The 26,446-nt window shown below is 44.6% G+C and overlaps 1 protein-coding gene across 1 annotated transcript in view; it reads left to right on the top strand.

The window, feature by feature from the left end:
• The window catches only part of LOC308696626 (E3 ubiquitin-protein ligase rnf213-alpha-like), a gene marked incomplete at its 5' end in the record, with an annotated part of 167,762 nt that overhangs the window by 68,604 nt on the left and 72,712 nt on the right, over window positions 1-26,446 (top strand). The window contains 22 exons of the mRNA XM_081375488.1: window positions 4-1,279; window positions 2,011-2,192; window positions 2,279-2,434; window positions 2,530-6,120; window positions 6,235-6,359; window positions 6,448-6,543; window positions 6,623-6,744; window positions 6,825-6,956; window positions 7,040-7,098; window positions 7,212-7,365; window positions 7,458-7,593; window positions 7,709-7,900; window positions 8,333-8,463; window positions 8,649-8,806; window positions 8,887-9,096; window positions 9,224-9,411; window positions 11,024-11,144; window positions 11,225-11,325; window positions 11,413-11,595; window positions 12,594-12,760; window positions 12,845-12,950; window positions 13,037-13,151. Of these exons, the coding sequence (XP_081231614.1) occupies window positions 4-1,279; window positions 2,011-2,192; window positions 2,279-2,434; window positions 2,530-6,120; window positions 6,235-6,359; window positions 6,448-6,543; window positions 6,623-6,744; window positions 6,825-6,956; window positions 7,040-7,098; window positions 7,212-7,365; window positions 7,458-7,593; window positions 7,709-7,900; window positions 8,333-8,463; window positions 8,649-8,806; window positions 8,887-9,096; window positions 9,224-9,411; window positions 11,024-11,144; window positions 11,225-11,325; window positions 11,413-11,595; window positions 12,594-12,760; window positions 12,845-12,950; window positions 13,037-13,151 (7,701 nt within the window). The remainder of the gene's footprint in view (window positions 1-3; window positions 1,280-2,010; window positions 2,193-2,278; window positions 2,435-2,529; window positions 6,121-6,234; window positions 6,360-6,447; window positions 6,544-6,622; window positions 6,745-6,824; window positions 6,957-7,039; window positions 7,099-7,211; window positions 7,366-7,457; window positions 7,594-7,708; window positions 7,901-8,332; window positions 8,464-8,648; window positions 8,807-8,886; window positions 9,097-9,223; window positions 9,412-11,023; window positions 11,145-11,224; window positions 11,326-11,412; window positions 11,596-12,593; window positions 12,761-12,844; window positions 12,951-13,036; window positions 13,152-26,446) is intronic.

Genomic DNA, 26,446 nt, shown 5'->3' with positions numbered 1-26,446 from the left:
CAGGTCTTTACCAATGTACAGAGGTTAGCCTCTGCATTTATTGATTTGTTTGTTGCTGGAAATCCGTTGTTCAGACACTGGAAGGCAAAGGTCAACTGTAATAGTAAAGATGCATGCATCATAATGGACTTCAACTTAGGGAGTGTTGTCAGTGCCCTCGTGGTGGAAGGTGATGTCACAGAACAGTTGCCAGAAGTCTGTAAGAAAATGGAAAGCTGCCTCTGCTTCTGGAAGGCTTTTATGGACAAGCAGAGATCTCAGCATTACTACTTAAACTATTTCACTGCAGAACAGGTTGTCTACCTGTGCAGTCAGCTCAGACAGAACAATGTGACTAATATACAAGATCAAGTTCTTATGATGCTCTCCTTTATCAAACCTAATTGCTCCGTTTCGGATGTGGCACAAGCTTGGCACATGCTTCAGTTCGAAATAAATAAGAAGGACCTTAAGCAAAATAATGGCTTAGAATTTCAAACATTTGTGAAAGTTCCCAGCATGATTGAAAATGATTTGAATACCGAGGAGCCATGCCCATCGTTTGACAACTTGGAAAATCTCTTGGGGAATGCTAATGGGTCAGAAAAGCTAGATGTGATTTGGAACGCTTACATGCGAGACATGAACAATTTCCTGCCACACTTCATTGATGTCAGAAGCCTTGGATATCTTCTTGAAATTTTAGCCAACAACCCCAGTGAATATGAGGGGGATTCCAAACAGGATGGGAAAACAAGCAATATTCAGAGGGAACTTCCTAATGGAATGGCTACTGGAAGACCAAATCTAATCATCTGCCCATCTGAAGAAATTCTAATGACATGCATTTCAATTTACATGAGCAGCAAGAATGAGCCTCTACCAACCTATGATGAAGTACTCATATGTAGTTCTTCCACTCCATATGAAGAAGTAGAAATTTTCCTCAGGCGCTGTCTTTCTGCTGGCTACAGGGGAAAGAACATATACACAATGCTCTATGTGGACCAACTTGCCTATGAAGTGAGCTACAAAGTAGAACAATTTTTTCAACGTCAAAATGCACTGAGCAGAAATGATTACAGGCTGGTGTTGGTCTGCAGCTCTAATAGAGAACATGCATACCTTCCCTCAGCTTTTAGTCAATTTAGATTGCACATGGTTCCCCAAGAACCAATAATCGGTATTCAACGATACCTTGCTAGACATTTTACAGTCCCATCTGACATATCCAGTGCTGCTGATGTGTTCAAAAACAGACAGTTTGTGGGAGTTGTTTTCTCTGAAAGGTCAGGAGTAGGTGAGTAAAAATATATTGTGTATATATATATATATATATATATATATATACATACATACATACATATATATACATATACATATATATAGGATCGAAGGGCACGGCCTGGGGAGTAGGGGAGCAACAAATCAGCAATGTATTGTGGGAAGAAAAATTGTGCCATGAATGAACTATCCAGTGTCCACAGATCAGCAACATTCACCATGGATTTGCTGTAACCATGGAAGTTTGGCAGGAATAGTAGGCTACAATGCTTTCAAGTAACGTTACGTCGGTTTTATTTCGACATTATGAATAAAATTGCTGCCCTCAAATGTTAATCTGAACTACTACAAGATTACATTTCATTTTTTTATAAGGAGCTGTTTTTGTTTTATATGCTCCTAAGAAGAGTCAAGTATAGCTCCATCATTGCTCAAATTAAAAAAAATTATCATATTTTATGATGTTAGTTTTAATAAAAAAAAATTCTCTGGTATTTCTTTCTTTTTGCTATATCGAAAACGTACCGAACCGTGACACCAGTGTATCGTATCAAATCGAACAGTGAATTTTGTGAACCTTTACACCCCTAAAATATAATGGATTAAAGTTAGTTTTCAGATTTAGAATTTTTATTAGTTGGCAAATTAAAGTAAAATAAAAAAGATAAATAATGTTTGTTTGTATAAATAGAAATGTTTTTGCACTGCATTGTGTCAGATGAATTACATCACTGTGGTGCGTTCTAGGGAAATCACTTCACATTAAACGGATGCATAAGAGATTGAAAAGGATCACAGAGAAGCCTTCTCAGCTGAAGTGCATAAGGTTAACTGAGCAAAGAGTTGATGAAAATATCATACTTGGGTCCCTGCTCAACAGCCTCAAGAAAAAGGAGCTTTCAGTTTATCATTTCGACATCACCACCATGGTAGCTACCTGTATTCACTTTGTTTTATGAATTTAATGAACAAATAGAAAGACATTTTATTTTTCCTTATTGTTTAATACTTACAGGTGAAGACAGGACTTAATGAATTTTTGTTCAGGCTATTGATTCTTGGATACCTCATGGACTCAGATGGAAATATGTGGAAAAGCAGTAATGAGCACTTGTATGTAATTGAGATTCTAAGACCGGGTGGCAGCACATCACAAAATGACAGAAAAGATGTAAGTAAATATAAATTATTTTATAAAATCATGTATGATTTGCTTTTTTGTAATAAGACAAATTCTTTATTAATTTATTTGCCTTTTCATGATAGGGTGCAAAAGTTCCATGTGCTTTCTTGGATGTGTTTCCAAGTGTATACTGCCGTCCACCCAAAGAGGTCCTTGAGTTAGAAATGAGAATCCAGGAAGATCCATCATTAGTAGAGGGTGATAATCCCCTTATGGATGACCAAGAGTTCAGAAGTGAGGCCTACCAGCGGCCTTATCAGTACCTGCAACGTTTCTACAATGGTGTTAATTTGGATGCCTTCAAGTACAAAGGAGTGGAGGGCAGTCATGTTGAATGCCTGCAGATGTTGTTTGTGTACTGCGGCATTATAGACCCCTCTTGGGCAGAGTTGCGGAATTTTGCCTGGTTCCTGAACTTACAACTTAGGGATTGTGAGAACTCCGTTTTCTGTGACGTTTCTTTCATAGGGGACACTTTGTTGGGATTTAAAAACTTTGTTGTTGATTTCATGATTCTCATGGCAAAGGATTTTGCCACTCCTTCACTTAGCATCTCTGACCAGAGTCCAGGAAGATTGCACAATGACCTTCCTTCTGCCAATGAAGAGGATCTAGCTCCCTTTAGGATAAGAAAACGATGGGAGTCAGAACCACATCCATATATTTTCTTCAATGATGACCATGTGTCCATGACATTCATTGGCTTCCATCTTCAGCCAAATGCACAGAATGGGATTGATGCCATTAATCCATCAACAAGAAGCGTGATCAAGCAGAACATCATGACCATAGAGCTCTATGAGGGCCTTAAACTTCAGAGGGTCCCTTTCAACATCGATTTTGACCAGCTCCCAAGATGGGAGAAAATTGAGAGTCTTTCCAGAGTGTTGGGAATAAAGTGTCTTGACCCAGATGAAACATATGAGCTCACTACAGACAACATGTTGAAAATGTTGGCAATTCACATGCGCTTCCGCTGTGGGATTCCTGTTATAATCATGGGTGAGACAGGATGTGGGAAGACCAGGCTAATCAAATTCCTTTGTGAGATGCACAGAGGTGGAGTTGCCACTGACAACATGAAACTAGTCAAGGTTCATGGAGGGACAAGTTCGAACATGATTTACACCAAAGTGAGAGAAGCAGAGGCCATGGCGTTAAAAAACAAGCAAAATAATGGATTAGACTCTGTATTGTTTTTTGATGAAGCAAACACAACAGAGGCCATTAGCAGCATTAAGGAAATTCTCTGCGACAACACTGCTGATGGACAGCATTTGACAGGTGACACTGGCTTGCAAATCATAGTTGCTTGCAACCCATACAGAAAACACACAGACGTGATGATCAAGAGATTGGAGTCCGCTGGTTTGGGATACAGAGTTCGTGCTGAGGAAACGGATGAAAAACTTGGATCCATTCCACTTCGCCAGCTAGTGTACAGAGTGCATGCTTTACCACCTAGCATGATTCCACTAGTTTGGGACTTTGGACAGCTCAATGACCATACTGAGAAAATGTACATCAAGCAAATAGTCGAAAGGGTAGTTGAAACCCATTCCATTGGTTCAGATTATATCACAACCATCACTAATGTTCTTTCAGCCTCACAAAAGTATATGCGAACAAGAGAGGATGAATGCAGTTTTGTTAGTCTGAGAGATGTAGAGCGCTGCATGCAAGTTTTTGGCTGGTTCTACAAAAACTACCCAATGATACTCTCAGAGCTTGACCAGTTTGAGAGAATTCAGCGGACAAAGAGAAATGAAAATCAGAGGAATACTGATGAAAGAAACCCAATTCTTTGGTCATTACTGATGGCTGTTGGTGTGTGTTACCATGCCTGCTTGGAGGATAAAGAGAAATACAGGGAAAAGATTTGCAAGTACCTTCCAGAGACCTACAACAAAATGACAGTGATGCAGGAGATTTCAGTCATTCAGGATCTTTTTCTGAGTGGAGTTCCATTGGGTGCAACCATTGCTCGAAACAATGCCTTGAAGGAAAATGTCTTCATGATGGTGATTTGCATCGAGCTACGAATACCTCTCTTTTTGGTTGGAAAACCTGGGAGCTCCAAGTCCTTATCTAAAACTCTGGTTGCAGATGGCATGCAAGGCCAAGCAGCCCGTTCGGATTTGTTTAGAAAACTGAAGCAGGTCCATCTTGTTTCCTTTCAGTGCAGTCCTCATTCTACACCAGAGGGGATCATCAATACATTTAAGCAGTCTGCCCGTTTTCAAGAAAGCAAGAATCTGACAGAGTATGTCTCAGTCGTAGTGCTAGATGAGATAGGCTTGGCTGAAGATTCCCAGAAAATGCCTCTGAAAACTTTACATCCTTTGCTGGAAGAGGGATGCATAGATGATCAGCCAGTACCCCACAAGAAGGTGGGATTCATCGGCATCTCGAACTGGGCTTTGGACCCAGCCAAGATGAACAGAGGGATATTTGTTTCTCGTGGTGATCCTGATAAAAATGAATTGATTGAGACTGCTGAAGGAATATGTTCCTCGGATGACATGATCCTTGAAAGAGTGAGAGATTTCTTTCAGCCATTTGCCCGGGCTTACCTGAGCATCTGTAGGAAACAGGGAAGAGGTTTCTTTGGTCTGCGAGACTATTACAGCTTGATAAAGATGATGTTTGCTGTTGTCAAAGCTTCTAATCAGAAGCCTAGTGCAGACCAGATTGTGAAGGCTGTGCTGAGGAACTTCAGTGGGAAGGATAATGTGGATGCTGTCACGGTTTTCACCAGCAAACTAAATGTCAAACCCAAACTTGAGAATATCAGTACCATTGAGCTTGTAAGAGAGAACATCACAGCCATTGGCCAAGATGAGGAATGCAGATACCTGCTTGTTCTGACCAAAAACTATGCAGCCCTTCGAATTCTACAGCAGATGTTTTTTGCAGACCAATGCCAGCCAGAGATTATCTTTGGTTCAAGCTTTCCAAAAGACCAGGAGTATACTCAGATCTGCCGCAACATTAACCGTGTGAAGATTTGTATGGAAACTGGTCAAACCATTGTGCTTCTGAACTTGCAGAACTTGTACGAAAGCTTGTATGATGCTCTCAACCAATATTACGTTTGGCTTGGAGGTCAGAAATATGTGGATTTGGGGCTTGGAACCCATAGAGTCAAATGCAGAGTGCACAGAGATTTCAGGCTCATCGTCATTGAGGAAAAGGACGTCGTGTACAAGCAGTTTCCTATTCCATTGATCAACAGGTTGGAGAAACATTATCTTGACATCAACACTGTACTAAAGAGTGAAAACAAGGACCTTGTCGAGAAGCTTGAGCAGTGGGTTGCATGCTTCATTGCAGCTAATCACTCAATTGCTCCACAAGCATGCCATTACCTTCCAGCTGATGCTTTCATTGGCTACCACTCGGACACTTGTGCCTCTGTTGTCCTGCAAGCTACAGAGCAGCTCAGAGGGCAAAATTCAGATCCTTTGAAATGGATCTTAGATGAGGCTAAATTGATCCTTTTGAACTGTGCTACACCAGATGCAGTGATTAGGCTAGACTGCACTTCCCTCTCCAAAGTAGAAAGTGAGCACTTGTCAAGGATGTACTTTGAAGAGCAGAAGCATAGCTCACTTGCTGACTTCATCCATACTCAAACACAGCAAGCAGGGCCTAGCCATGCCTTTTTCACAGAGGTAAGCACACTGTATTTTAAATACTTTGTTTTTTACTCTAGAACTATCTGTAATTGTATTTTGCAAGTTTATTGCACAAAGTTTTTTCTTGCTATCTTTTTCTTAATCCTGTAGGTAACTACATTCTCAAGGCTTCTGACCTCAGCAGAAACTGTTCAGCTACAGAACATAGTTCAAAACATAGAGCTCCTCTCGCTACAGCAGTTTGACACGGAAAACTCGTTCCTCAAGAAAATCAAGTATTGTGCTCACAACATCACATAATATCATATCACAATAATAAAAAGCTAATTTATTATTAGTTAAATAAACATTTTCTTTGTTCAGGAATTATTTGGAAAACACCACTGGAGACAAGATACTCATCATCCAATCTGATTTTGATGAAGGCTTTCAAAGTTTAAATGTCATTGCATCTGCAAAGTGAGTTGAATGTGGTTACTGGCACAATTTACTTGTTCAGTAAATCCAGTCCAATCAGCATTATTTTATATATTTCCAGGTATTCTTCTCTCAACGAAATCAACAAATTCAGGAAAGAGTACAATGGAAAGATTTTTGTGTACTTCATCACTAAACTACCCAGAATGAATGGTGGCACTTCCTTTGTTGGATTTCATGGTGGTAAGACAACTGATATTTTTGCATCACTAACCAACATTGTTTGTTTTAGACTAAATCTCAATAAAGATTCATTTAATAAGGCCCTTGGAAGTCAGTCCACATTGATGACCTGAGAATATCGAAAGATATTGTCTCTGATATAAAAGCCTTGCAGTGTCTGACCATCAGCCAGTTGTTTGAAGAGAAAAGAGAGAAAGCAGATGAGCCTGAAGGTGATGTCGGTTAATTTACAAAATACCAAGAGTTGTTTTCAAAGGACTGATCAGTGTTCTCAAGTCATTTTTATTGCTTGCAGCCATGGAGGTTGAAGACATGCAAACAGAAGAAGAGAAGATGGAACTAGAAGACAATACTGTGGGTCACAACCTCAACAGCAGCAATATATGTTCAATATATTTTTGATACTATGGTCACACTGTTGAGTTTAGTAAGCTTCAAAATATAGTTCTGTTTCTTGTGTGTCTCAGGGCTGGGAGAATGTTTTAAACACCATAGTGCTGGTTCGTAGCTGTGTTCAGAGTGCAGTTGGCATGCTTAGAGATCAGACTGAGGCAGGTACCCGCAGCACCAAGAGAGTAGAGATCCTTCTAATGCTCTTGGCTGACAATGAGAATCTACAAGGTGAGACTTAATGCTGTTTCTGTAAAAAAACATATAGCTTTCATTTGCCAACTTATATGGGGTCACTGAAATGTACATATGTATGTTACCAGCTGAATTTATGAAAACTTTAAAAAAGCGACTTCATTCTCTATTGATGGCTCACGATGAAAACACAATCTCTGCCAAGAGCTGGGTCTCCAAGGAAGCACTAAATATTGATGCATTGCAAGAGGGTGGTACTTTTAGGTAAGTTTAAGTGAGAAGGCGTAAAGTTATTGTCTTGAATTGAAGATCTTTGTGAAACAACACCCTATACCTAATGTGACACTGCTTTCAATATTTGACCATATCTGTATTTTAGACATGCCCTGTGGAGACGAGTTCAAGCAGTAATAACTCCTTTTTTGGCGGAACTTGTCTCGATTATTGACTGTGACCGCAATCTAGACCTCTTGCTGGATGCCAACTCTGAAGAATCCTTGAGGAAACTATGGCTGGACATTTTTGGAGATGTCAAGTTACTGAATGTTCCTTACACAAGATTGGACAACAAGTATGTAATTATTTGATTTCAAGATGGATTTTGTAAGCTGTTGAGCCCACAACACACTAATGCTTCTAGCCACACAAGCTTGATTGTATTTTGCTCCACAATGTGTCCTACAGCAGTTCACAATGCAAGGCAAATATGCATTGCATTCTCTGCAGTGCTAGACAGTTTTTTTCTATCAGGTCAACTGCTGTCATTTTAGAGCAATAGTTAAAACAGAATCCTTCTGAGCAAGTTATTAAAGTCAGCCTCTTTATAGTTAGCTACCTAAATGATAACATTAACAGCAACTCAAGGTAACTTGTCTGATCAAATGGGAGGCAAGAAAATTAAAAACAGGACCACACACTGAAAATGCTTACATGTGCATTGTAAATTTCTTGGCTTTAAAGCAATGTCCTTTTAACTTAAAAAAAACCACTCTGTCTTCAACAGCTCAGAAAAGAAGACAATCTTGGTTCAGAACTACATTGCAGTTGACAGGAACATGGGTTGCAGCATGCCTTTCAGCTGGAGAATTAAAGATTATCTAGAGGAACTCTGGGAACATGCTTTGCAGCGTGAAGGTATATTTACTTAACTGGTTTCCTTGCTGTTTTTTCTCGTGTTTTTTTATAGCAGTCATGCTCAAATCAGTGTGGTTAGTTCTCTCGTGCCCTTTTCTTTTTCTTTTTACAGTTGTTTTTTCTTTTCTTTTCTTTATTTTTCTTTTTTTTTACTAACATTAAATCTCCATGCATTTCTTCAACAGGACACACTATAGAGCAATTTGAAGAGTTTTTTTGGAAGATCACCTTGGGCAGGTACATCTCTGAAGCATCCAAAGAGATGCAGATGGAGTTTTTCCACAGGTATCTCCAGGATTTCATCTCCATGACCATGAAGGTAACATCAGAGGTGGATCTCAAGGTGAGAGCTTGATCTGCATGTCCAAGCACATATACTTGTTTATGTGTTGATATGGTTATATATCTGTTTTTACTTTTTAGCTCTTATGTGGAGCCCTTACTTGTGGTGTAAATGAGCTTAGAAGTAGTCAGGAAATACATGAGGGTGAAGTCATTTCTCTGCCGTGGGTTCATGCTGCCTACCATCACTTCAAGATCCGAATACATAACCTCTACAGGATGATCAGTATACAGCCTCAGATAGCTCAGATGCTCCAAGATGACATATGTGCCAGAGAGAGAACAGAATTGGTAAGTTTTTGCAACTTTCTTCTGTTTGCATATCTTCTTGCAAAGTTTACAAGAAAATGTTACAGGGATTGATTGTGTGCATGTTTTACTTTGGTTACTTCCCTCTGATCATCTTTCTGTTTCTCAGGTGTTAGATGTGAACGCCGCTCTGGCCTGTATTGAATACCTGGAGCCCCAGACTCTAGATGGAGATGCTGAAAGTCTGGCCTGGCTCAGGCGTGTGAAAAAGCTCCAGGTGCCGATTGAGCTGGTCTACTGTGAGGAGAGCGTACGCCACTACGGAGAGAAAAGCAAACAGATGGTCACTCACATCCAGTGAGTTATTATTAGCTATAAAATATGTTGTCCTGTCATCAGTGTTGTGATATGTTATTTACAAGTAACATGTATTTTTTTATGTTGTGCTTAGGGCTGGGGGAATTAACGCGTTAATCTTTGCGATTAATTTGAGATGCTTAACGCGTTAAAAAAAAAAAATGCAATTAACGCAGCACTTTTTTTTTTTTGCCTCGTTTTAATGTCTTCCTGTTGCGGCTGCTATTGAAAAGGCCGAAAATATGTCGTCCCGCCCCTCTGTGTTCGGCGATCAGGTTTCATTCTCGCGCAGCTTTCATGAGCGGGTCTTTTCCGCTCCGTGTGTGTGCCGCGGTCTCCGTTCCGTGTGTCTGTGTGTATGTTTCGGCGTGCTCCTGCGCTCTCTGTTCAATGTTCCGCTCTATGTTCCTTAACGGCCCAAACACTCCAATCATGTACCGATCATGCACTGGAAAAGTAAAGTCCGCTCAAATAACGTGAAATTTCTCTGTAGACTTCTGTTTGCTGAGCTGGTATAGTCATGCTGGGCAACAATGGTAAAATGACCTGCTCTGATCACATGCTCTGGTAATAATAGCTTTGAAGGACTATATTTTATTTTGATAATTAGTATAAAAAAAATATATAAAAATAAATCTGTTAAATTGATTATGTTAATTGATTACTGAAAAAGAATAATATATTGATGTTTAATATTATTTTAATATAGGGCAATTTTCTGTTCCTTTTTTTTCCCTGTGTTGTTTAATTTAATTAGGTGATTCTAAGTTTAAATATCAATAATTACAAGCTTGGGGGAAATGCAATTAATTGCAATTAATTACAGCAAATTGTGCAATTAATAATTTTTTTAATCGATTCCCAGCTCTAGTTGTGCTACATTCCTATATGATAGCACCAATAGCTCTGGGAAAGAAGCTATTCTTCAGTCTGTTTGTGTTGGAATTGCTGGCTCTGTACCACTTTAGACACTGTAGATAAGTGGTTCTCAATGTTTTTGATTCCAAACCCAGATTCCACTCGCGCAAATAAAAACATTGCACGATTAGGAGTGTCTTCACGCACATCAACAACAACAACATTTCTTTCTGCCATTATTTTCCCCATCATCAACCATGTTGGAGATAATTACTGGTGATAATTACTGCTGAGGTGTCTGGATTCACAGCACCATCCAGAGGCGGACACAACTCAGTGAATTTCACTGTCTACTCCTGGATGACAGCCGCTTCCAGCGTGACTTGAGGATAATAGGTGCCCAGTGCACAGACTTTTCAAAAAGCTGTTCACTTATTGGCTTGTGCGACAACGTGTCATGCAAATTACATGCTGGAGTTGAGATTTTTTCAACTTGCGCGGAAGACGCGATTGAGGCGAAGATTATCGAAATATATTCGAGGCAACAAGGTCACCCAATTCGTTTCATTCATGCCGCCCCGGCGCCATTCACGTCTCTTTATGTGTTTGCATTGACTTTGTATGTATCTATTTGTGCAACTAATTAAATTCGCCTTGGTGTGCACACACCATTAACTGGCATTTCATTGATATAATTATTTACAGTTCAGTTAATGAAGAAGCAGGTCATCTAAATAAATGTTCTTTAATTTAGACATGGCTGGCGTCGTATTTACTCTCTGGCCTTGTTTGTGGAGCACATGCTGCTGGGTGTTGGGGATGTGCATTTGAATCTCGGGCCACTGGTTCTGGAACACACTCGACGCCTAGCAAAAGTGAGTCATCTTTTAGTCCTTCCTTGAAAATAATTTCTTAATTTAATTTCTGCTTATCCATACTCATCTCTTTGCTAAAGGTCCTAGAGCAGGACTCAGACCTCAAAAAGAAGCAGCCATTTGAGACAGTGATCAACGTACTCAAAGCTTGCAAAGATGAAGCATCTCAGAGCATTTTTAGGTATAATTTGTTATTAGTTTTTCTTTTTTTCTGTCAAAGGGTTTAGTGAGCGGCTACTATTATAGGATTGTGGTGATTTGTCCCCAGGTTTGGCATTCAGCTTTGTCCAGTGTGCATTGGAGACCCTCGGGACCCTCTGAGTCTGCCGTGTGACCACATCTATTGCCTGAGCTGCATCAAGCAGTGGCTGATGCCCGGTCAGATGTACTGCCCTCAGTGTAAACAAGAAGTGCCTGATGACTTTGAGCTCAAGGCCTCTGAGACAATACGGTAAATTTACTAATTGTCTGGGCTGAATAGTTACCCAGACAAGTTTATTCAAGTGGGGCGCTATTACACCCAATACACATCTTCTGAAAGAGTACAGAATCTCCTGATGAAAACACGGGCGAACAAGAAGCAGAAACAAGTGAGAGAAGTTTGCGTATGCAAATGTGAAATAACGCGATCATCAAACATTAAACAGCATATAAATCAAAACTGCCTAATGTTACTGAATGAAATGTTGACCCAGGACTGTGAAGCTTTAGGGGTGTTGATGGACTCCATTTACTCCATGTTTTGATCATCGTTCTGAATCCGATCCCTCAGCTTTTTGTTTAAAATGTTGCCTTTTTTTATTTTTTATAAAATTAGTTTTTTGTTTTTTTATTTAAAGCATTAAAGTACAGTTAATGGTATATTTCAAGTATAAAAAATATATAAATTAGTAACACAGTAGTATTAAAAAAAAGTATGATGTTATGTTTACTTAAAGAAAACTTAAAAGTATACTTGCAGTATAAACTACTAAACTAGTCGTTTACTGAGAGTAGCCTGTACTTCAAAGTGTATTTTCATAAACTAAAACAATGTGCAAATGTGCTACAAGTATTGGACTAGTAAACTATTAGTAGGCTATACCTATAAGTTCATTTGTAATATAGTTGCAGTATAAACGAAAAACTTAGTTGTAAACTTGTGTACTCAAAGTACTACTGGTAATCTTAAAGTATACTTAAAAGTATAATTTTATACACTAAAAAGTGGACTAATTTAGTCCCAAGTAGTAATTAAACAGTACACTTACAAGTATACTACTAGTATGTTGATATTAGTATACTTACTACATAAAGTATACTTAAACACATACTTGAACTTTATCTAAGTATACTTAATCAAATTAATTTGAATTATACTTATTTTTTGTTAGGTTGCGCTTTATATTTCTGTTTGCCTGTATCTCTCTCTGTCAGTCTAAAAGATTGTGTGCTTGTTTTGGTCATTAGGGGTCTCATCAATCAAAACGCATTGTTCAGAATGCGATGTAATGCGCTCTTCATTGATCTGGTGTCCAGCGTGTGCTTCAAGGACAACACTCCTCCCAGCGGAGACATCATACTCCACCTGCTGTCTCTTCTGATGGTCGACGCCTGCTCGTTCCCTCAGATCAGAGGTACGTCTGGTAGTAATGTGTATGTGTGGAGGAATAAATGAATAAATGAATAAATGATCATAACGCTGTTCCTCATGCTCTCAGGGCAAGACCGCAGGTTCCTGACCAAGGCTCTTTCTCCCTTCGATGACTCTGTGGATAAAAATCCAGTGGTGCGTTCAGTGGTGCTGAAACTCCTCCTAAAGTACAGGTGAGTGCAGGGCTTCCAACAGCTCACAGCACACACTTCTTTCACAGTTATGGATATAATAGTTTTGTTGTCTAATCCTCTTTCAGCTTTGATGATGTGAAGTACTATCTTCAGCAGCATCTGACAGAAGTTGATCAAAGCAACATCATCGAGGAGACTGATAAAACTGAGCTTTATTCCTTGTACATAAACTGTTTGGAGGTGTGTATATCAACTCACGCTCACTTCCCATATTTAGTGATGCCTTGCCTTTGGCAAGCACCACTATTTAGTGACAAAGTAGTAGTAGTAGTAGTATTTACTACTCTTTGTCATAGACCCATGAATGAGTTGTCAAATTGACCAGCTTATTGAGGAGAGGTGTGCTATATCTTTTCTAAGCGATCGGACCTAAGATGTTTGATGAAAGCGGAATCTTAATGTTTTTGAATTCCAACTGCCGTTTTCTCACACACACACACACACACACACACACACACACACACACACACACACACACACACACACACACACACACACACACACACACACACACACACACACACACACACATTCTTGTACATCTATCTTTATGAGGACATTCATTGACACAATACAATATCTCTAGCCGTTTACCCTAACCTTACCCATCACAACTAAGTGCCTAACCCGACCCCTGACCCTAAACCGACCCTTAACCTCATTATAACCTAATCCCTAAAACCAAGTGTTGACCCTCAAACAAGCCTTTAAAGACTCTCAGAGACTGAGGACCGGCCAACATGTCCTCTCTTTACTCTCTCTGTCCTCACTCCACTGGTCTAACACTCAAACTGGTCCTCACAAAGATACAAGTACAAGTACACACACACACACACACACACACACACGCACGCACGCACGCACGCGCGCGCACACACACACACACACACATGCACGGCCTTAGAACCCTCTCTCTCTCTCTCTTTCTCTCTCTCTCACACACACACACACTCATTTGACTCATCTTATCAAGCAGCCAATAAGTTATTATGACCTGAAATATTCATAGCCACACCCTAGCAACCAGTTACAGCACCCTAGCAACCACCACATAGACTTCCATTGAAAAATGGATGAGAGGGATATATATGAATCAGAGCATCATAGAGATACGTGAGTTTGGCTCTTTTGATTTGAGCAGACATGCAGTCTATTGATTTAACCCTGTTAACTGTCTAGCCACACCCTAGCAACCATTTAGAGCACCCTAGCAACTTTATTTTTTAAACACGATATGGATTTTGACATATCATATATATCGTTATATTATATTGTTTATATTTAATTATATTTAATTTAATTCTGATTTCGCCACTTTGCTTGTTTGCCTTCTCTGTGCTGTGTGTGCTCGCCCCTGCCTCCTTGCTTTTGTTCCCCCTCCCCTTGCGTGTTGTCTCATTCAACATGGCGGCGCGAACCAGCCCGAAGGCTACAGAACTCGTCTAAAAAAAAAAGGACAACTGGCTCCATTATATGGAGATTAGGGGTGTAATGATACACGTATTCGACCAAAATTTCGTTATTTCAAATGTAGGCACGTTGCATGTGGCAAGCGCGCTCATAATGTAAGAGACGCCGGCGCGACCACAACATTGCCCAACATCAAATGGCAAACGTAATGCAAGCAGAACGAAACTGCTCGTTATTGTGTGGTTGAAGGACCGTTTATCAGTTTGGACCAAAGCAGCGCGAGCCGATCTTGATCATGCGACACTGTTACTACACAGCGCTAATAAGAGATCCTGTAAAGAAAGCATTTTAATTCGCCACAGAAGTAATAACATCGCTGCGAGATCTAGTGAGAAACATTCGCATTTCTCTGTTATTAACGGATAAAACAGCGCTGACGTGGAAACCAGGAAGAAACATTGTGGCATGAATGAACTATCCAGTGTCCACAGATCTGCAACATTCACCATGGATTTACTGTAGTAACACTCACTGCAACCATGGATGTTTGGCAGGAATAGTATGCCTTCAAGCAGGGCCGGAGTGGGGCCACTTTTCAGCCCGGGAGTTTCAGGCCCAAGACCGGCCCACTTTTTCCATGGTGGAATTCCAAATTAGCACTTTTTTTAAATTGGATAAATGAAGCAACAGTTCAGCTCCTACTAATGTCACATTCACCGTCTGTCATCGTCCTGTCTGCACTACAGTTCCCAGAATCCTCCTTGTTTCCACACCTGTACTCACTCCCTTCATTACCCGCCGGTTCGTCATCATCATCATCTGCATCACCTGTCTTGTGTTCATCTGTCTGTGTATTTAAGTTCCTTCTGTTCACTCATCACTTGTCGGTCAATGTTTATGTTAGGTTTGTTGAATGTTAGGTTTTCTGTATTTTGAGCACACGCTCCCCTTTTGTTTGTATCAGTGTATATTGAGAATTAAAACCTTTGTTTCGTTATCTTCGTGTTCGTCTCCTACTTCATCCACCCCAGAAGCCTGACAGATTGACCGACCATAAAAGAAGAAAGAAGATGGGGAGATTGATTGCGGGGATCCTCTGGCCCCGAGCTCGTAAGCTGGTGTCGAACAGTGCAGACCTGGCTTTGAAGATGTTCGACCCAGCCTTCATGTCAGTCAGAAAAGCCATTGAATACGCCGGTCCAGTCGAGCCTGCACTTCACGCCAGTCCAGCCGAGCCTGCACTTCACGCCAGTTCAGCCGAGCCAGCACTTCACGCCATTCCAGCCGAGCCTGCACTTCACGCCAGTCCAGCCGAGCCAGCACTTCACGCCAGTCCAGCCGAGCCTGCACTTCACGCCAGATCTGCCGAAGCCAAGGCAGTATGCGTCATGCCCGCCGCCCCTGAGACTGTGAGCGTTATGCCCGCTGCACCTGAGACTGACAGCGTCATGCCCGCAGAGATTTTCTTTTCTTTTATTCCGCCGAGCTTGAAGCTCCCTTCGCCGCTGGTTCCGTCCAGCTCAAAGCTTTCTTCGCCGCTGGTCCTGCCCAGCTCAGAGCCCTCTTCGCCGCTGGTTCCGTCCAGCTCAAAGCTTTCTTCGCCGCTGGTCCTGCCCAGCTCAGAGCCCTCTTCGCCGCTGGTCCCGTCCAGCTCAAAGCCCTCTTCGCCGCTGGTCCCGCCCAGCTCAGAGCCCTCTTCGCCGCTGGTCCCATCCAGCTCAGAGCCCTCTTCGCCGCTGGTCCCGCCCAGCTCAGAGCCCTCTTCGCCGCTGGTCCCGCCCAGCTCAGAGCCCTCTTCGCCGCTGGTTCCGCCCAGCTCAGAGCCCTCTTCGCCGCTGGTTCCGCCCAGCTCAGAGCCCTCTTCGCCGCTGGTTCCGCCCAGCTCAGAGCCCTCTTCGCCGCTGGTTCCGCCCAGCTCAGAGCCCTCTTCGCCGCTGGTTCCGCCCAGCTCAGAGCCCTCTTCGCCGCTGGTTCCGTCCAGCTCAGAGCCCTCTTCGCCGCTGGTCCTGTCCAGCTCAGAGCCTTCTTCGCCGCTGGTCCTGCCCAGCACAAAGCCCTCATCGCTGGATCTGCCCAGCACAAAGCCCTCATCGCTGGATCTGCCCAGCACAAAGCCCTCATCGCTGGATCTGCCCAGCACAAAGCCCTCATCGCTGGATCTGCCCAGCACAAAGCCCTCATCGCTGGATATGCCCAGCACAAAGCCCTCATCGTTGGATCTGCCCAGCACAAAGCCCTCGTCGTTGGATCTGCCCAGCACCGAGCCCTCGTCGTTGGATCTGCCCAGCACCGAGCCCTCGTCGCTGGATCTGCCCAGCACCGAGCCCTCGTCGCTGGATCTGCCCAGCACCGAGCCCTCGTCGCTGGATCTGCCCAGCACCGAGCCCTCGTCGCTGGATCTGCCCAGCACCGAGCCCTCGTCGCTGGATCTGCCCTGCACCGAGCCCTCTTCGCTGCCCAGCACCGAGCCCTCTCTGGTACCCGGGACTTTTCCCAAGTATTTTTTGGGGGGGGGCCATAGGGCTCCGCCATGGCCACCTGAAGGGTCTTCACCACCATGGCCACCTGAAGGGTCTTCACCACCATGGCCACCTGAAGGGTCTTCACCACCATGGCCACCTGAAGGGTCTTCACCACCGTGGCCACCTGAAGGGTCTTCACCGCCGTGGCCACCTGAAGGGTCTTCTCCGCCATGGCCACCTGAAGGGTCTTCTCCGCCAGGGCCACCTGAAGGGTCTTTTCCGCCGTGGCCACCTGAAGGGTCTTCTCCGCCATGGCCACCTGAAGGGTCTTCTCCGCCATGGCCACCCGAAGGGTCCGCACCGCCTTGGCCACCCGAAGGGTCCGCACCGCCTTGGCCACCCGAAGGGTCCGGACCGCCATGGCCACCCGAAGGGTCCTCACTGCCGTGGTCGCCTGAGGGGACATCACCGCCCTGGCCACCCGAAGGGTCCTCACCGCCGTGGCCGCCCGAGGGGTCGTCTCCGTCCTGGCCACGCCCACAGCCTGCTCCACCGTGACCACACCCACAGTCTGCTCCGCCCTGGAGGCTTCCTGCCTTGTCTCCCTTGCCTTGTCTTCCCCGTCAGCCTCCAGGGCGCCCACCCTCCCACCCCTTTGGTCTTTCTACGGCGCGAGGACGCGCCTACCGGGAGGGGGGAGTAATGTCACATTCACCGTCTGTCATCGTCCTGTCTGCACTACAGTTCCCAGAATCCTCCTTGTTTCCACACCTGTACTCACTCCCTTCATTACCCGCCGGTTCGTCATCATCATCATCTGCATCACCTGTCTTGTGTTCATCTGTCTGTGTATTTAAGTTCCTTCTGTTCACTCATCACTTGTCGGTCAATGTTTATGTTAGGTTTGTTGAATGTTAGGTTTTCTGTATTTTGAGCACACGCTCCCCTTTTGTTTGTATCAGTGTATATTGAGAATTAAAACCTTTGTTTCGTTATCTTCGTCTTCGTCTCCTACTTCATCCACCCCAGAAGCCTGACAACTAATGTGTAGTTTGTATTAATACCACGGGTTAACAAATAATGTAAATGTTAAATAATAATTCACTTAGACTTTATAAGAAGCAATTGCGACTTTATTTCACACAATTCTGACTTTATATTTCGCAATTCTGACTTTATAAGCAATTGCGACTTTATTTCACGCAGTTCTGACTTTATAAGAAGCAATTGCGACTTTATTTCACACAATTCTGACTTTATATCTCGCAATTCTGACTTTATAACACACAATTGCGACTTTATTTCAGGCAATTCTGACTTTATTTCAGGCAATTCTGACTTTATATCACGCAATTCTGACTCTATATCTCGCAATTCTGACTTTGAATTCTGAGATAAAAAGTCGCAATTATCTTTTAAAATGTTTTATTCTGTGGCGGAAACAAAGCTTCCATACCTCCTGGCCTCTTCCTCCCATCCATCCTCCCTGACGCGTACCTTTACGGCCGGCCCAGCTATCGGTAGGCGGTGCCGCGGTAGCCTACCTGAGAAAACGTTTAGGAAAAGACGGGCTATGGACCCAACCAACTCTATAGGAGGGGAGGGGAGAACTCCCTCACATGGTACAACCCATGCTGAGGCTGCGCGCTGCGGTGTCAGAATGCGGAACATGTGTAGCCTAATGTATGTTAAAAAAAAAAAATCCTCGACCGGCCCAAACGTGAAGCGGTCCACCGGGAATTCTCCCGATTACCCACTCCGGGCCTGCCTTCAAGTAACATTACGTCGGTTTTATTTTGACATTATGAATACAATTGCCTCAAATGTTAATCTGAACTAAAATAAACCTTTGTTTATAACTACTACAATATTACATTTCATTTTTTCCAAGGAGCTGTTTTGTTTTATATGCTCTTAAGAAGAGTCAATTATAGCTCCAGAATTGCTCAAAGTAAAAAAAAAATCATAATTTATGTTAGTTTTAATTATAAAAAAAGAAATCAAGGAAATTTTTCTGCCATTTCTTTCTTTTTGCTGTATCGAAAAAGTACCGAACTGAACCGTGACACAAGTGTATCGTATCGAACCGAACCATGATTTTTGTGAACCGTAGCACCCCTAGTGAAGATACTTCGTTTTTAAGGCGTCGGATGAACAGCAGACAGATGTCTACTGCCGTGAATGCCGAAAGTTGGTGCCAACCAAAGCTTCTAGCAAAAGAGTTACACAAACTTGTTTTTTGGCTATTTGTTGATGGCTACAACAGAGTTAATGCAAAGATGAGCTTGAGTTGAGTTGTTTTATTTTTGAATGAAAAGAAGGCAATATGTATTATTTCTTTATTTTACAGTTAAATTATTATTTTTGTTTACAGGGATTTGTTTTTTAAAAAATGTCGCAAAGCACTTGTTCCTACACGAACTGCCTACCTCTTTGCACTTCAATAAAAAAGACTGTGGTATTTGGCATATGTGACCCGTTACATAAACCAGGGACACAAGTCGGCAGCACAGCTTTCGAGCAAAATGAGAAAGAATCTGGGTTTTTTTTTCAAAATTGGTGATTTTCGTTTTTTTGCAGAATCTGTTAGTTGACATCACGAAGAAGCCTCTGCATGTTTGAGATAGCAGTATTGGTATATTTAAAAGCGTACATTTTGAGTTTGAAATCGGCTTGTTTTTCGGAGATTCTAGCACGTAGAAGGGGCGTGTCATTGTTGGTGTGTATTTCCATACTGAATAAGCCGGCGTGCAGGGGGGAGCTTTACAGGGGGTATGGCTTATCTAAATGAGATGTAAATGAGCCTCTATTGTCACTCCCAGCAGGAGAGAGAGGTGAGAACTGAATAATCTTCAGAGGCTGTTTTCTCCACTTTGAGCTTTTTTGAGTGCCTACCTTCAAATGGCCACAACTTCTCCAAATATTATCAGATCTCCACGTGTTACACATCGTTGGAAAGCTTGGATACTACACTTTCAGAATCTGTGAATAACTCAAAATGCCCCAGAACCGACTTGTGTCCCTACTTTCCGTGATCGGTCACATATTTGTTTATGCAGTAGTTTTGCGGGGTTATTTTTCCTGTAAAGATATCGAGATATATATCGTATATCGAGATATAGCAAAATATATCGAGATATATTTTTTGCTCCATATCACCCAGCCCTACTAGCAACCCAAATCCAAAGTGGGATATCTTCAGATCTGAATCTCATAGAGCAGGGGAACCCAATCCTGCTCCTGCCGATCGACTGTCCTGCACAGTTCATCTCCAACCCTAATCAAACACAATTAACGTCTTCAGGATCACTTGAAAATTAAAGGCAAGTGTGTTTGATTAGGGTTGGAGATGAACTGTACAGGACATTAGATCGGCAGGAGCAGGATTGGGCACCCCTGTCATAGAGGCACTCAGGTTGGTTTATATCATTCATACTGACGAGCAGCCTTTAGTGTATCATCACTGGCAGCTGCCAAGCCACTCCCTAGCAACCAACTCTGAGTACCCTAACAACCGTTTAGCAAGACCTATATCTCTACATCAGAACATTGTATAGAGATGGGGGGTTGGATCTTTTGACTCATGCAAGCAAACGTACTCGGTTACCTAATGTAACCTCGGTTCTCTCTAGAAGAGGGAACGAGAATTGCGTAAGTTGCTTACGCATCGGGAAAGTCTTCTTTCTTCGAGATCTGAAGCCAAAAATTATCCTTAATTTTGTATTCATTGTCAACGCAGTGCGGCAGTCGGCAGACCTAGGCAGGCTGTATAAGCGTGCTCATTGGCTGCTCGGCGGCAACTGCTTAAGCCTATCAGTGAGCGCTCTGAAACGTGGCCTCGCGCCCTCCACACCCTTCTAACCGTCAGAATGGGTGTGGCCAGTGTGTATATAACCAGTGCTCACAGGCTAAATATCTGGTTTTCGCAGTCTGAAGCGCAAAAGCTCGTGGCGCGACACGACAGGTTACGCAATACTCGTTCCCTCTTCTAGAGAGAACCGAGGTTACATTAGGTAACCGAGTATGTTCTCTTATGAGAGGTTCTCTCGTATTGCATAAGTTGCTTACGCATCGGGAACCCTTTGTCAACGCCGTGTGCGCCGAGCATCCAGCCTATGAATCCCAGGGAGACCGGGGAAAACATTCTGCTGGAATAGGTGGCCGGTCGGAGCGACGGGCCAACACAGTACAAAGCACTTCACTCAGTATATAAAATAGAGCGGCGCGGCCGGTCTATAAGCATATAACAGTGCAAAACAGTAGGGCCGGCAGAGCGAGCCCACACAGTACACTTATTAGGGTAAGAAAAGAGCGACATAGTCGGTCTTTCATGAAGAGAATAAACCCCCGCGCCACAGAGTGGAATATGGGCGGCCAGCAGCGCGGGCCAGCACCGGTAAAAGCGCGCGTAAAGGGGAATGAGAAACAGAGCGGTCCAGCCGGTCTGAGTATAAAACACTTCACCCTAAGTACCATACCAGAAATATCGCCAGCATGTGAACGTAGTCTGCACATGAGAGACTGGGCAGAGCATATATGTCACTTATACTGACAGTAATTTTGCCTGTAAGGCGGGAACTTCCAGGTTATAAAACCTCATGAATGTTGATGGGGAGGCCCAGCCCGCCGCCATACAAATATCGTGGATAGAAATTCCGCTGGACCAGGCCCACGAAGAAGAGGCCATGCCTCTAGTAGAGTGGGCTCTGATACCCAGAGGGCACTGCAGGTGTTTGGAGGCATAAGCTGCTGCAATCGCGTCCACTATCCACCTGGACAAGCTCTGTTTCGAGGCGGCGAGACCCTAGCTGCGTCCGCCGAAGGAAACAAAGAGCTGCTCTGAACGCCTGAAAGCGGCGGAGCGCGTGATGTTAACTCTCAGCGCCCGGACAGGGCATAGGAGGTTATCACTGTCTCCATTATCGGATGCTGGCAGAGCCGAAACGGAAATGACTTGTGCCCTAAAAGGGGTTCCAATCGCTTTGGGGATGTAACCGTGTCTCGGTCTGAGAATGACTTTCGAGTCGTTCGGTCCAAACTCAAGATATGCAGGGCTAACAGATAGCGTGTGCAAATCCCCCACACGTTTAACTGAAGACAGAGCTATCAGAAAAACGGTTTTAAGCGACAGGTACTTTAAATCCACGGATTTGAGTGGTTCAAAGGAAAAGCCTTCAGGGCCTCCAGGACCAAGGACAGATCCCAAATAGGAACCGAGGGGGGTAGCGGGGGATTCATCCGTCTAGCTCCTCTGAGGAAGCGGATAATGAGCTCGTTCCTTCCTATTGCCCGGCCGCGCATCGTCTCAGCGAACGCTGCAATAGCCGCCACATACACTTTGAGCGTGGAAGGGGACCTGCCCTTTTCCAACAGCTCTTGTAGGAAGGAGAGCACCCGCGGGACCCCACATGCGTGTGGATCCAAGCTCTTAGTAGCGCACCATTTAGAAAACACCGACCATTTAGACGCGTAGAGCCGTCTCGTAGAGGGGGCTCTAGACTGTGTGATCGTGTTCACGACCCCTTCTGGCAGGTCAACGGGTATCCGTTGATCACCCATGCATGCAGAGACCATCACTCTGGATGGGGATGCCAGATCGATCCACCGGCTTGGGAGAGGAGATCCTTTCTCACCGGGATCGGCCATGGGGATGAGTGCGACAGCCTCACTAGCTCTGGGTACCAAGTTTGGTTCTCCCAACGCGGGGCTATAAGAAGCACTGAGTGGTGCGTTTCTCTGATCCTCGAAATGACCTGTGGCAACAGGGAGATCGGAAGAAAAGCATACAGCGGGAGGCTGGGCCATGTCTGGGACAGCGCGTCCTCGCTTTTCGAGAAAAATTTCGGGCAGTGAGCGTTGTCTTTCGACGCAAAGAGGTCGATCTCCGCTCTGCCGAATAGGCGCCAGAGAAACTGGACTGTCTGGGGGTGCAGGGACCATTCTCCCGGGGGAATGTTGTCCCTGGACAGTCTGTCTGGACCGACATTCAGGTGGCCCGGCACGTGCGCGGCTCTCAGCGAGCGCAACGAGCGGTAAGCCCACACGAGAAGGCGTTCTGTCAGCTTGCACAGATTCCTGGATCTGACACCGCCCTGTCGGTTCACATAGGATACCACGGACATGTTGTCCGAGCTAGCACATGGTGATCCTGTATGAATGGGAGGAAGCGCTTGAGCGCGTTCTCGACCGCTATCATCTCCAAACAGTTTATGTGGAAGCATTTTTCCTGGTCTGACCACAGGCCAAAAAACGGTTTGCCCTCGAAAAGAGCGCCCCAACCTGAGGTGGAAGCGTCCGTCGAGATAACTTTGTGGTGTGAGATGGCTCCCATTGTCACTCCCCGCTGGTACCGGTCAGCCGCTAACCAGGGCTTCAGTGCTGAAACGCAGCTTTGAGTCACTCTGATTCGGATGCCGCCGGAATCCCAGGCTCTGTGAGGCACTCGGGCATTCAGCCAGCGTTGTAGCGGGCGCATTCGTAAGAGACCCAGCTGAAGCACTGCTGCAGCTGAGGCCATACAACCCAGCAACCTCTGAAATGTTTTGAGAGGTGCGGTGCTGCCCGGCCGGAAGGACGCGGCCAGGCGTCGAATGCAGCGCACACGCTGTGTCGACAGGCGGGCCGACATTGCCACAGTGTCCAGATCCAAACCCAGAAAAGAGGTTGATTGACTGGGCACTAGCGAGCTCTTGGTCCAGTTGACCGTAAGCCCCAGGCTGTCCAGGTGGCTTAGAAGCACTGTTCTGTGGGCGATGAGTTTGGCCTCTGACTGTGCTGGAATCAGCCAATCGTCCAAGTAGTTCAGAATTCGCATTCCCCGACCCCTCAGGGGAGGGAGAGCCGTGTCCATGCACTTCATAAATGTACGGGGTGCCAATGACAGGCCGAAAGGCAGGACGGTGTACTGATATACCTGACCGTCGAAGTCGAATCTCAAGAATGGCCTGTGACGGGGTATTATCTGGATCTGAAAGTACGCGTCTTTTAGATCGAGAGGTATAAACCAGTCCCTCGGGCGAATTTGCGCGAGAATTTGTCTGGTTGTGAGCATTTTGAACGGTCTTCTCATAAGAGCCTTGTTCAAACGTCTCAGATCCAAAATTGGTCTGAGAGCTCCGTCCTTCTTGGGAACGAGGAAATAACGGCTGTAAAAGCCCGACTCGCTCATAGAAGGGGAAACCGGTTCCCTTTGCACAGAAGTGTGGCTATTACTGCTCGAAGTAGATGTGCTACTTCCCCATTCACTCTCGTCTCGGTACGCGCCCGAAAGCGCGGGGGACGGCGAGCGAACTGCAGAGTATAGCCTAGTTTTACTGTGCTTAGCACCCATTCTGATGCGCCTGGAAGAGCTTACCACGCTCTTGCGTGTGCAGCCAGGGGCAGAATGGCCTCCGGGCTCTGATTGCCGCGCATCGCAGGCTCGAGAGCTCGAAACGGAGGGGCGGGCGCAGCGCGTGCGCTCTCGGTGCTTAGATACGGCAGATCGCACACAGCGATAGCTGGCCGTTTAACACACAGTGTCCCGGTGGCTTTGGACGGGGAACATATAGTGTGAGGCGCGACGCGTGAGGGCGGGGTCGGAGGCGAAGTGTTCGTTAGTATGTGTGAGCGCTCAGGATTTACATTTAAAACATGACCGGTCGTGAGAGGCCGTGTGACAGAGCGGGCAATGAGTAGGTGTGGGCACGGTGAGGTGGACACGTGACCTACTTTTAACACTCGAGCGGCTTCTGCCTACTTTATGAGAGTGGGCTCTGTGAGAGACACGGGATTTATAGTGCTTGTGTGCAGGGGTGAACACGGAAACGTGGGCACATTCACTGTATTTGAAACACATACGGCGTGAGCCGTGCAACCGGACATTATGCTCATTTGAGATTTCTCTGGGTCTCCGTGAGAACGGTGGTTGCGCGCAGGCGAGCGGGTAGATATACCGGTTAGTTGGCTGCGAGGTAAACATCTGCAGTAGCCGTGGAAACGGGGACTGACAGAGCATGAAGCTTTTACGGTGGTACAGCCGCAGCGGGACTTAACCGTCTTTTCTTCCCTCGTGTAAAGACGCTCATGTTAATCGAGCACCATGTGGTGCGAGAGGCGGGTTCGCTTTCTGTATGTAAGAAAAGCTGGCCGCGAGCTCGGAGAAGCGAACAGTAACAAAATTTCTCTGCCGCGAGAGCTGGGCTCGAACACAGGTCTCTAGCGTTACAGCCTATGATTCTGCCACTGGGCTACAGGGGAGAACACATTAGCTTTCGGTTAGCTTGTTTGCAGTCGTGCGTGTATTAAAAACAGGCTCGTTTACTGCAATAGTAATATTTCCAGCCGCCTGAACTTAAGAGGGGACTGAGAAATGTTTGAGAATTGGCGTTTGTCCGGCCACAGCGGGACGAAAACACTCTCTCTCCTCTTTTCGCCGGGGAGTGAGGCGCGCTGAACGTTGCTCGTGACCGTCCGCTCTGTCATCCCTTGTGAACGGCGCAATCTGCGCGGCCCAACAAGGGGAAGTGCGGGTTCGCTTTCTGTATGTAACAAAAACTGGCCGCGAGCTTGGAGAAGCAAACAGCATAAATTTTTATCTGCCGCGAGAGCCGGGATCGAACCCGGGTCTCTGGCGCCAAAACCTAAGATTCTGCCACTGAGCCACAGGGGAGAACACATTAGCATTAGGTTAAAGCGAGCATGCTTTGTTGCAGGCGTGCGTGTATTTATAACAGGCTCGTATACTGCAATATGAACAATTCCAGTCGCCTTAACTCAAAATGTGTGAGAAATTGAGGTAGGTCCGCGCGAGGACGGAGTAGCTTTCTTGTAACGTAAAGAGAGCTCCAGGACCGTCCGTTTCTGCCATCCCTTGTGAGCGGCGCAGTTTGCGTGGCTCGAACAGAGGGAGAGGAAGCTCGCTCCGAGACCGTCCACTTCTGCCATCCCTTGTGAGCGGCGCAGTTTGCGCGGCTCGAACAGAGGGAGAGGAAGCTCGCTCCGAGACCGTCCACTTCTGCCATCCCTTGTGAATTGTATTTTGTATTTTGTATTTATTAGATTAATTTCAGACATGTTAACAAGTTCATACACTTTGTTTCTATCATATATAGCCAGTCTTTTACTCACACAAGAAATTGAGCACATACACACATATGTGCATAGAAACCCACATCCATATCCATATGTACCTACATATATATATATATCCACACCTACCCCCACATACGTGCATACATACATACCCATATACAAACACACATATACAGGTACATAAACATACCTACATATACAAACGCTTACATATATACACAAATGCATACATATAAACACAAACACATATACACTAACACTCTTTAACATGTCTGAAAAGGGGTTGGAAGAAGCAAAAACTTATTTAATCCTACCCCTTCTCCAGTATTCAAAACTTACATTTGCTATAATCATCCTGTTTCCAAAGTCTTCTAATCAACGGGAAAAAATAAAAAAATTAAAAAAAAATAAAAAAAGAAAAGAAAAGAAAATGAATATAACCGTATATCAATAGAGAAGTAATCTAATATTATTCTTGTAGTAAATTCTAGAGCCTTGACTTCAAATCCTTATTCACATCCCCCTACCATA

Source organism: Scardinius erythrophthalmus (genome assembly GCF_964197995.2).
Source record: "Scardinius erythrophthalmus genome assembly, chromosome: 1".
Taxonomy (NCBI): Eukaryota; Metazoa; Chordata; class Actinopteri; order Cypriniformes; family Leuciscidae; genus Scardinius; species Scardinius erythrophthalmus.
This window is presented reverse-complemented; position numbering and strand designations above follow the sequence as displayed.